Source organism: Myotis davidii, unplaced genomic scaffold (genome assembly GCF_000327345.1).
Source record: "Myotis davidii unplaced genomic scaffold, ASM32734v1 scaffold332, whole genome shotgun sequence".
In the NCBI taxonomy this organism is placed as follows: Eukaryota; Metazoa; Chordata; class Mammalia; order Chiroptera; family Vespertilionidae; genus Myotis; species Myotis davidii.
Genome location: NW_006285779.1, coordinates 598,230 through 610,594, shown reverse-complemented (window position 1 = coordinate 610,594; position 12,365 = coordinate 598,230). Strand labels below are relative to the sequence as shown.

General features: G+C 40.2%; 1 protein-coding gene across 1 annotated transcript in view; it reads left to right on the top strand.

Annotated features, from left to right (window-relative positions):
• The window catches only part of SORCS3 (sortilin related VPS10 domain containing receptor 3), a gene marked incomplete at its 5' end in the record, with an annotated part of 527,180 nt that overhangs the window by 456,706 nt on the left and 58,109 nt on the right, over positions 1-12,365 (top strand). The window contains 3 exons of the mRNA XM_006756437.2: positions 1,034-1,151; positions 2,488-2,621; positions 11,668-11,781. Coding sequence (XP_006756500.2) covers positions 1,034-1,151; positions 2,488-2,621; positions 11,668-11,781 — 366 coding nt within the window. The remainder of the gene's footprint in view (positions 1-1,033; positions 1,152-2,487; positions 2,622-11,667; positions 11,782-12,365) is intronic.

Genomic DNA, 12,365 nt, shown 5'->3' with positions numbered 1-12,365 from the left:
ATTTTACAATCTTAATCAGCTCCTACCCCTCCCAAAGCATCCTTGTGTTTCAGGGGGCAGAAGGACATATCCCTTGAGGAGAGTTAGTCTCTCAGTGTCACTATCAGAATACCTGAACTTGGGGAGATACAAATCCAGGGCTGGGAGCATGAGTAAGTCTTAATGAAATGGAAGTCATCCAATTCCTTGAAAGATTTCAGTTGATTTAAGTTCCTGGCATATTGGTCTCCCCTTTACATCACTGTGATGGATGTCTTGCATTGTAATTACAAGATATACCACCTGAGTGGAGTATGGATGATCAATCTATTTTTCTAGAAACGATTGATTATTCATATTTATAGGGCTATCAACTGCTGAGCTTTGAAAAGGTCAGTGTGGATTATCTACTCATATGGTGTGCTATTTTACTATACATAAATATGAGTTTCTTTTATGAGACTCCTGTGATTTTTCAAGGAAGGGAGGAGGAGGATGGTATTCATATAATTTAAGCAATGGGAATTTCAAATAAATATCCTTATACCCAGTTGAAATTTTGGAATTGGCAAGGTCATACTTTTGATTAGCTAACCCACCTCCCACTCCAACATACACAATCTACTTTACAGATGAGGAAACAGTCCTTGTCAGTGGACATCAGTAAAAAAAATACCATTGCTTGGAATTAAAGACATACAAGGCTGAATGTCAAAATATGACCAACAGTTCTATTTTGGTGGAGAATTTTGGACTTTGAATTTTTCCTTCTCTGTACTTTTCTATATTTTAATTATTTACTATAAAGCATAGATTAAGTGCTTTTAAATCATTTCCAATTAAAAATGATTGGTTTTTTAAACCCACTGTGTATGTATTTCACTGGTGTTGTGTATACAGTAGACTTCTACTCGATGGTCTTCAAAGAACATACTTTGAAAGAACAAGTGAAGGCCAGGGTGCAATTCAGTCTTCTATCCCCCAGTCTTTGTGCATTTGTGACTGACTTCAAGGCTTTCTCTGCTTGTCTTTCCCATCCCTCCCCTAAACACAGAGTTTTTGGCCACTTCAGCCTTCGCTCTGAGTGGCAGTTGGTGAAAGTGGACTACAAATCTATCTTCAGCCGGCGCTGCACCAAGGAAGACTACCAGACCTGGCACCTGCTCAATCAGGTACAGCACAAGGAAGAAGAGCTACTAAGAGCCCTGTTATTCCTATCTGGTCCTTTCTATTGAAGTGGGGCCTCTGAGGAGAATGGTGGATTTAGGGGAAGGGGTGAAGCCCATATATCCAGGTTCAGTAGAGTTAGATGGTATTGGGGACAATTTTGCACCCTGGGACCACTGTGATAGGGATCAGTGATAACCTGGGTTTTTAGCTCTACCCATAGAAAAATAAGCTCAGAGGAGACTGACCCTCCATAGGTTCAATCATTATACCTCCCTATTGAAGGGAGCATTTCTCAGGCTAGCTTGGAGTAAGGGCTCAAGAGCATCAGGGACAGGACCACTATGAAAGGGTGAGGGGTGGGAGTGAGAGTCTCTCTACCAATAGCGGATGTTTATTGATACACAGCATAATCAGGCATCTGTGTTCTTTGGAGAACAATTTTGCAACCTGGGACCACTGTGATAGGGATCAGTGATAACCTGGGTTTTTAGCTCTACCCATAGAGAAATAAGCTCAGACAGGTAGGAGACTGACCCTCCATAGGTTCAATCATTATACCTCCCTATTGAAGGGAGCATTTCTCAGGCTAGCTTGGAGTAAGGGCTCAAGAGCATCAGGGACAGGACCACTATGAAAGGGTGAGGGGTGGGAGTGAGAGTCTCTCTACCAATAGCGAGGTTCAATCATTATACCTCCCTATTGAAGGGAGGAGCATTTCTCAGGCTAGCTTGGAGTAAGGGCCCAAGAGCATCAAGAACAGGACCACTAAGAAAGGGTGAGGGGTGTGAGTGAGAGTCTCTCTACCAATAGCAGATGTTTATTGATACACAGCATAATCAGGCATCTGTGTTCTTTGGAACCATTGGATCCTTGTAATTTGCACAAACTTCTCCTGTTCCTTTTGCCCTTGCCTAGGAATAAAGACTTAGGCAGGGTTGTTTATCATAGAGAGGGATCTTCAGTTTTACTCTGAAGATGATGTGAGAAATATGCCAGAAGTGGAATCCTTTCCACTAGAGTTTCTGCTGAAACCATTTGGGCAACTGGGGTGTCTGTGAAGATGGTGGGAGTCTTGGAATTCCCTATGGAGATGGAGGAGAAACAGGATAGAGTAAACATCACTGGCTAAGTTGGGAGGAGGGATAGTGATAGGCCAGCCTTGCATAGTTTTCCTTCTGTATGATAGTAAAAGAGCAGCCCTTTTATCCTTGAAACTCCCAAACTGTTACTGGGAATGAGCTGAAAATAGAACGAAAAGCCTAATGCTTCCTGTTGAGAAGCTGTTTTACTTCATCTTTGTGTGTTTCTGCCTTTCTCACTGTGGACTTTCTGTCTAAGGGGGAACCTTGTGTCATGGGAGAAAGGAAAATATTCAAGAAACGCAAGCCAGGAGCTCAGTGTGCCCTGGGCCGAGACTCCTCGGGGACGGTGGTCTCAGAACCCTGTGTCTGTGCCGACTGGGACTTTGAGTGGTGAGTCCCTTGGCCTCTCAATGCCATTTTCAACAAGATTTTTACTTGTTTCGGGGGAGAGAAAGAAGATGAGTTAGGGGAGGAACTACTGGCTTGTAGGCCCACCTACGGCAGTTCCTGGGCCAGATGGGAAGTTTGCATCCCTGGAAGAGGGACACAAGGAGGCATTTTCACAGAGAAGCGTGTCCAAGGGGACTTCTCATCTTCAGGGAGTAGCTGCATTGGAAAGTGCCAGAGAGGCTGGGCTGGGCACTGATAGAGTGCAGAGAGCTACCGCCTTGGACAGTAACCTTCAGACAAGTTTGCTGAAATTGCACTCTTCCATTTGAACTCTCATCATCATTTCTATCTTTCCTCCCTCCACTGACAACCACAAAGGACACTGTGAAACCTAACCTATTAGACTCATGAATTTCCAAGTATTTACCTTCAGCTCGGGCCTCCCTCTCCTCCAGCATGGGAACATTTGTGTTCATCCATCTGCTCAACATCCATCTCCCCTTAAATTTATTTGTGGCCAAAGCTCTTCCTGAACTATCACTGTTGGAAGCAGTTTTTCAATTCATCTTGAATCTCCACCCCAGTCCAGTTATTCCAGCCTCAATAAAACACACAGACGTCCATTCAGTTACGTAAGTCAAAATCCCAGGAGAGCTTGATTTTGCCCCTTTCTCTCACCCAAACATCTGCAAGTCCTTGCAAGCCTCTACTTCCAAAATACCTTCTAACTCAAAGCACCTTTACCCCATGTCTTCTGCTGAGTGAATTCTTCAGTCTACTAATTCCTTCTCTAGTTTCACCCATGCACCCTAAACTCTATCCTCCTCGAAGCAACCATATTATACTTTAAAAAAACAAAATCAGGTCTTATCACTCCTGTGCTGAGAACAGCTTCCCTTCACCCTTAAAATATAATCCAATGTTTTTCCTTGGCTTGCTTCGTTGCATGTAATTTGGCCCGCTATTATCATTGTGCCTTAATTTTTTACTCTTCTTCCCTTGTTTACTGTTTTGTAGTCACACTACTATCTCTTGTACCTGAATTAATCCAGGCTTATTTCTACCAGAAAAAAATAGCATGTGCAAGGATTTCTTCCAAATTTCAACATGGTTGGTATCTTCGGGTCACTCATGTCTCAGTAAAATTATCATCTCCTCAGAAATGCCTTTTGAAGCCATGTGATCTTACCTACACCTGGGCACTGCTCTCTCAGCATGATTATTGTCTTTTTAGTATTAATTGCCATTTGGAGTGATCATGCTCTGTGATGGCTTTATTATTGCCTATCTTCCCCACTAGAATGTAAGTGCCATGAGTGTAGGAGTTTTAGATTTTCTTCATTGTTGCACCCTCAGTGCCTAGGTGATACAAGCAATAAATAATAGGACCATGTTTCTGAATGTTGCTCATTTTAGGAGAGTCAAATCTTCCCATTTCTGGGAATGGGCAACTATTACTCTGATCCCAGCTGGATGAATTCTTCCTTCACATTACAGTCAAAAGCTAAAGTTCAGTTTAGATGTTTTATTAAGCCATCCCATATTAAAAGACAAAGCTAAGGGCTCAGGTTCGAGTCTGTATACATGGAAGGGGCAAGATAATGACAATTGCATTGGAGCTTTTCTGGTGTTAAATAACAGACATAAATTCAATTGGGCACACAATGGCTGCCCCTGCACAGCCAGCAGCTTCATCCCTATTTCATCCAACCTGTTTCTTAACAGTAATTTGTACTGGAAGCCATAGTTATTTTTAAGTATAACTATGACTGTAACTGGTAAGCCAGACAGATGACTTTGACTGCTTCCTACCTTCTCTTCATTCCTGAACTTACGCATTGGAAAGCTTAAAGGGGAATAAATGGTGATGGAAGGAGACTTGACTTGGGATGGTGAACCCCGATACAATATATAGATGATGTATTATAGATTTATACATCTGAAACTGACATAATTTGATTAACCAATGTCACTCCAATACATTTAATAAATAGGAGAAAAAGAAAGCTTGACTTTAGTGAGAATCACTCAAATGGGTTGTGCTAAATGGAATTTCAATTTGAATGGCAATGTTTTATCTGTGGAAAGTTTGATCCTTTGGAAACAAAATATATTTTCAAACTTGGGAAGAATGATTTTCAATTATTAATTACAATTCAGCAAAAATAGTCATAGCAATGTATACAGTAAGTCACTCAGAATTATTGCACATGTCATATTGATGTCAACCTAAATATTCACAATATGAGAATCAGGCTTCTTTATGTCCTTCTGCAGGCTCACTGTATGCAGCCTCACTGTCTTTGCATATGTAATTCTCCATTTTCACCTGTGTCTGTGAGTTGCATTAGTCCCTCACTCATCGTTGGCAAAACTCACAATTGAGAAAGAATAAGAATTGTAACATAAATATTTTTCCCTTCAGCAATCCCATTAACATTTACTATTCTGAAAAAAAAATCACAACTCTGATATTTATAGTTTTTGACCTTAGGAAAAAATATCTTAATCTCTTTGATTTCACCTCCTCAGCTGTAAAGTACAAGTACAGAACATGGATCTCATTGGATCCTAGGGAGAAATAAATGAATTAATATACATCATTAATGTGGAAAAGACATTTATCCTAATGGTGTAGGCATCCATATGGTATCTGTTGCTGCTGCCATTGTTAATATTATACCCCAGGGTTAAGTGGTCCCATCATATTTTTAACAAGTAAGCCAGAGCTTATACATTCAAATAATCACTATCTTCAAATTTGTACCTTTGAGTGTTACCCATTTATTCCAATATTGGTGGCATAGCTTAAAATAGTTTTGAACCCTTCTTTGGAACTATTCCCAGAATGCATCTGTAAGTAAAGTAGCAGGTGGCCAGGGGTAGGGGCATCCTTACAAGGTGTTCTGTGATTCTCATGTTTTCACTGGTTAGAGGGGCCGCTTGGATCCAACACCCTGTAATGTCAGCATCATTACTATGACATTTTATGAAGAAAATGAATATCTGGAATGTAAGTTACTTGACCAAGGTCTTGTAACTAGGAGATAAAGAGCTGGGTTCAGATGAAAATCCAACTAAATCCCATGCTCTCTCTTCTACATCATGCTATTTCTCAAGAAATCTAGCAAGTCTGAATTATTTTAGATTTATTCTGAATTATTCTGAATTATTCTGAATTATCTTGGATTTCTTGTTTCAGAATAAATAGGATCCCCAAGTTTCATTATTCTAAAATTAAAACTCATCTTCAAATGACCTAGGTTAACTGCTGTTGATGAGGTTCAACGTAGAATGTTCCAGTAACTCTAAAACAGTTATGAATGAAGTATATTTGATCACTGGTACTAGAATTGTAATAGGTTTATGGTATTCAAGAAGACTTTATAGAATTTGGGGGTGGGGGATAGGTAAGGTATTCTATGTTTGTCTTTCTATAGCCCATCATACCTCATGTTAAAAAGAAGATAGAAGAACCAGTGTGAGTTAGGAGAAGCAGACACACAAGACTGGATGACAAGTGACTAGTCAGACTCGGAGAAAAATAGCAAAAGAATTGCATAGCCTAAAAAGTATTTTTGTGCTGTTTTTTTTTAGTATGGAATAGACAGATTTCTGAAATTGCTGTTTTTTATAGTGATTTTTTGGACAATGGAACTGTGTTTAAAATTGTCCTTTTGTTTTTAAGTCAATTTCAATGAGCATAGTTATCAGTTAAAAATATAGTTTTTCCATCAAATATAGTTTTTCTATGTTTATGCTGGAAAGTAGTTTATAACAACAATTTCATAGCCTTGTCACCTTCCCAATGGTCCTTCCTACCAGGAATTTTTATTAACTAAGGAATCTGAGACTCCTAGCTCAGTTAGTATAAGCAACAATCATGCGTATTCAACCTAGTTGTTTCCCTGAGCCAAATCAGGTCTTAGCCATTCAATTGGTTCAAGCAACTTTCAGGTCTTAAGAGAGAGCAGGGAGAGGGTATAACCTACTTTAATCAGATAGGGTCTGAGGGTGGAGATTGGGCAGGATGATCAGATATCTTGGTTTTGGTAGAAAAGTTAGAGTGCAGCCTAAATTCACAGAGGCAGGGCATTATCCACCTGCATCCCTCCTCTGCTCAAAGAGAGAAGGTTTTAAAGAGTCTCAGAAGTGTTTATTTGTGGGCTACCATTGACTTTCAGCCTCCATCCAGAGCATGTTTTATTCGTGTATGAATTTTGCATGAATAATAATGTTTCTACTTAATAGCCTTGTAAATCTCCCAGCCTCATGTTTACCATAGAGAGCCACCTCCACCCTGGCACCGGTGAGGGGCCAGGAACAAATCCTAAGACTTAAATTTGTCAGAGACCCGCAAGTAGTCAGAAAAGTAACATAAAGGGCCAGCTCTTAGGGATGAATTGCCCTCTCGGAGACCCAAATACTCTTGTTCAATGAGAAACCACTCAGCCAACTGTTTACTCAGCAATAACTCTTGCTGAGCACCTACTATGTACCAAGTTCTGTAGGTGGATTATGTTGATCTCACCCAACTGCTGGAATGAGAATTGGCTATTACAGGTATTTTACTGATGAAGAAATGGAGACACAGAGAGGTTAAGTAACTTACTAAAAATAATAATGTTATGATTCCAGAGTCCTACGTCTTAGTATGTTTTAGTGTCTATCCTGTTCAGTAGGTTCCAGATCCACAGAGCTAGTTTATCAAATGCTAATATAGAAGATAGAGCAGAAGAGATTTGAGGTGTGTCAGCATATAAATCAGATATGTCTGCAATCCTTTCAACCTTTAGTGTTCTGCATAGAGAGTATAATCAAGCATATTTTCTATAGATAAGACATGATTGAAAAGTAAAAAAAATAAATAAAATGTATAAACCAGAGTTGTTGAACTCAAAGAAGGCATAACAGCAAATAATAAACAGCATAGTTAGGTGCTGAATTTTATGGCCCAGATCAGTGTTGCCCAATAGAATAGCCACTAGTCACATGTGGTTATTCATATTAAAGTTAAAGTAAACATTCAGTTCTCCACTTGCACTAGCCATATTTCAAGTGCTCCATTGTGACATGTGGCCATGGCTACCATAGATATAAAGCAGTTCCATTATCGCAGAAAGTGTTAGAATAGGTCAGAATAGAGAGTTCACTGAGGACTGGAATAATGATGGAAGGTTTCCTGCAGGAGGTGGTGATGGAGCTGTGGAGACTGCCTGCTGAGAAAGTACAAGAAAAATGGGCAGCACTTTAGGGAAATGAGGTATATGCATGTGTTCTTGATGACTAGAGGAATAAGGGCAGATGAGAGCATGGGGTTGAATTAGCAGAAATATGTGAGGCATGATTGTCGTTTTTTGCAAGCAGTTTCTGAACTGATCTGCATGTAATTATCTTTATGGCTATATTTAGGTTCATGCCTTAGCTAAATGATAATGATGTTATTATTCCATTGTTTTGTTGAGGTTGTTTCTGTTTGTTGACTGTTCACTCTGCGCCTACCAGAAAACCTCTCTCTGCTTGATCCCAAAGCCACATGCTGTGCTGTCTCCTAAAATAAGACAGAAGCACCTGTGGGACACTGATTTTGGAATCTCAAGTGCCAAATGGGAGAATTGAGAACTTGGGGGTTCTGTGAGACTAGGAGGGGCTGTGCATGGTGAGAGTAGCACAGCCCTGAGCTGGGCCAGCAGTTGACTTCTTGGCTGGCTCCAAGAGACTGACTATGTAATTCCTGAGAACCAAGGAGCCCTTTACTGATGATGCAGTGGGTGCCCCTTGGGATTGTACTAATGCTGAACCAGGGGTCAAGAGTCGATTATCATCTCCATCTGCCATTGTCAGTTATGTACAATCCCTAACAAATCATTTCTCCTCTCTTTACTCCTCCTTCCTAATCTACCAATGGAGGGGATTGGACCCAGGGAATACAAGTGTCCCTTTCTGTTCTGACATCCAGAGGCCTTTTGGTTTCTGAAGCTGTCATTTCTTCTTTAGACTGTCTATGGCTCCGCCCTGGATCTCTGGATGAGATTTGGACATACAGGTTCCTAGAAATGGACACGTTCCCCCCTAAACTTTTAAAGAAGTTCTAAACCCTCTAAAGACACAGAGGTGACATTTCTTGAAGGAAGCTGCTTGTGTGTTTGCAGAAGCTGTAGCAGCATACTTCCCTGAGGCTAATCAAACTTTCCAGCACATTCACTCCAGACTTCACAATTCAACAGAAAAACACCTTTTCCCCAGGAAGCTGGAGCCGCCGCTGAAACTGCTTGTTTGTCTAAATTATGTGAACTCCAGAGCTGGGATGGAGGTGGGGCAGTATAAGAGATTTTAATATACATTTAGCAGAAGTTAATGAAGAAGTCCACAGTTTGGGGGCAGCCAGTGATGTTTCCATTAATGTTATTAAATATTAATGAGGTTCTTTTTCTCTTTGGGGTAAAGAAACATGCCTGATGCCCTCTTTTTAATTACTCTATGGCTAACAGGTCACAGAGCTGAACAGAACTGCTAAAGATGGTCGCATTCAGCAAAGCGCATTAAGGCATTTCTCTCCCTCCCAAAGCTGCTTAGGAGAGCACCATTGCTTCCAAAATTACTAAACTTCTTAAGGTTAGCAGGACATTCAACAGATTCGTTTCATAAAGCAATGGTGGAATTTTCTAGAAGGGATGCAAACACACGGCAATCTAAATGTTTCTACAGATAAACAATGCTTAGAAATCAGATGTCCAGGGTATGCTGGTAAATATTTAACCACCAGCTCTTTGGGAACAAATAAAGAAAGGATCCCTGATTAGTAGCCTTTGCTGATTGTAGTGAATATTCCCACCATGGCCAGTTTCAAGCCACCAACATGATGTCAGTGACTGCAGACTTCGGGAGAGATGTGTAGCATTACATAGTATTTCTAGTATATAAATACTCAGATGTAAATAACTTCAAGAGCGTAAATAATATATAATATTTAATATGCTATATATTATATAATAGTACAATGCAGTAAGGTAATGGAGAGTTTATTATTTTTATTATTGCTTTTTAAATATAACATTTAAATAATTTTTTATTATTTAATTTTTAATAATGACTGATTACTAGCCATTAAATAGCTTGGAAAAGTCCTGAAATTTTAAGCTGGCTCTCAGGAACTATTATAAGCTGGTGCAACACTGAGTTCCTCTGAGTCAACTCCCAGGCTGGTCTTGAGTTCTATCTTTCCACATAGTGATTTGGAAGGACTCTAGCTCATGCTCACGCCACAGGCATCTGTTGAGCACTTGGGATGCTCTCTGTGGTACACACTGGAAAATTAACAATGAGTTCACACTCTCCCTGCAGAGTCCAAATGCAATGGTATAATTTAGTGCAATCCTTTTTCAATGTAACTGAAGTATCCATTCACCAGTAAATATTATTCAACACCTTCAATGTTTTAGACCAACACTGGCAACCAAAACCAACTGAGGTCTCTGCTCTTTTATGGCCTCAATGTTTCCAACATGCTATGACCACAGAAGTTTTGAATGGGAATCATGGATGGTCTCATCTGCCTTACATATTGAGGAGGGATCTGTAGGAAAGTGTCAAACACAGGAAATAGTAGAGTACTTCAAGACCAGGGCATAATACACACAAAGACAAAGAGGGTTGAAAAGTTGGCTTGAGGGTCAGATGGAGTTTGTTGTGGAGGAAGGTGGTAAGAAGGTAGGGTGGTATCAAACTGGGGAGATAATTCATATAATGTCATGAATCAGTTGTTACTTCTTAACTATACTGCTTTATCCTGTATTACACTGTGTTCTACTTCATACTTGTTATTCTGTTCTTTCATTGGATTTGAGGCAGGTTATATGCCTATCTTCAAAAGACTGGAAACCCCTTAAGGAGAGGGATTGTTGTACGTCTTCCAGAGAACAGGGAACATATTGAGTGATAAAGAATGTAGAATTAAATTTTTATCCCTATCTCCCTTTCATTTCTATCCCAGTTACACATATAGATGATTGGCCTGTAATTTCATTGGATTTTAATTAAATCTTGGATCAAAGAATATGGGAGCAGAAGAAGAAAGGAGTGGGTCCAGAGAGAATGATTTCTCTTGCTATTTTATGTATTATTAACACTCATGGAGTCAATAGTCAAATGTCCAGGTTGTTCTAATCAATGTGTGGGTTTGAGGAAATCCTCGGATGCTTAACTCAGAAGCATGAATTTTCTTGCAAAATAAAGTCACCCTCAAAGACCTCTCGTTGTTTGCAAGCAATAACACTTTGTTCTGTTTCTATCCTGACAACTGCTTGTCTGGGAGCTTATGAAACTCTAAGAAGTAAGGAAATATTTAAATTTCAGAGAGGGCCCTCCTCTCCATTCACTTTCTCATTTTCAAATGGGAAGGAAAAGAGAAGGGAATCATACTTGACTTTCTTTGTTTTTTTGATGTGTGTTTGTTTTTTGGGAGAGGAAGGGAGAGAGAGAGAGAGGCAGAGAAACATGGATATGAGAGCAATACATCGACCAACTGTCTCCCTGATGTTCTGCTCCAGGGATGGAACCCACAACCCAGGCATGTGCCCTGACCTGGAATCAAACCTGCAACTTAGGTGTGTGGGAGGACACCGAACCAACTGAGCCACACTGCCCAGGGATCTTTCTTGGTGTTGTTATGGCTAGGCTTTTATGAAAACATGTCAAAAACTACATAGTTTTTCTGTTGTTGTTATTGTTTAGGACAAGAGGGAACCTATGTTACATGTAGTTGGGAAAATTTTGAATGGATATATCAGAATGCAAACGTATATATGTGCTTGAGAGAGAATTGGCAGGGAAAAAGAAAATAAAATAAATTTTGGAAGAAGAATACCTATGGTTATTTCTAAATCTAAAAATGTATTCTCTAAGTATGAATATTTGCCCTCACTAGGAGTATTTGAAAGAACTTGTTACAGAGTTTTAGGTGCACATAGGGATGCATATCTATTTGTGTGTGTGTTTCAAACATTTTTGCATCTACACCACTATGCAATATTCATTTTGCGGACAGTGACTATGGCTATGAGAGACACGGAGAGAGCCAGTGTGTTCCAGCTTTCTGGTACAATCCAGCATCTCCATCAAAGGACTGCAGCCTTGGTCAAAGCTACCTTAACAGCACTGGGTAAGTAAAACAATCAAATGAATTCCACTCACTGTTTTTGTGTTTCTCTAAGTTGGGATGAAAGGGAGCATCACTGTTGAAGCAGGATGGAATGTAGATAGTTTGTGTATATGGTTTCCTGGGAAGCCTGAGGAGACCTTTAGCTGAGAGTAGGTTTTTGGGAACATCAGAAGAGATTTCTGATTACCCAGTTTCAATACCTTTTGCCATTTGACAGACCATAGCTATTGTTTTGATTAGGCTTAGAAATATTGTGATCCAATCTGAGACAATAACTACATACGCCATTTGCCCAACATCTTCAGGAGATCTCTGGATGGAAAATATGGCTAGGAGTTCAGCAATTGGTGGGGAGGGAGAAATCTATACTAATTAAAGGGTAATATGCTACTTAGACCAGGAGACCTTCCCAGAGACCTTCCAGACATCCTTCCAGACAAAGCCATGGTGGCGGGGCCAAGGCAGAGGCGGTTAGGGGCGATCAGGCAGGCAGGGGAACAGTTAGGGGCATCAGGTAGGTAGGCAGAGGGGTTAGGGGCGACTAGGCAGGCAGGCAGGTAAGCGGTTAGGGGCCAATGTCCTGG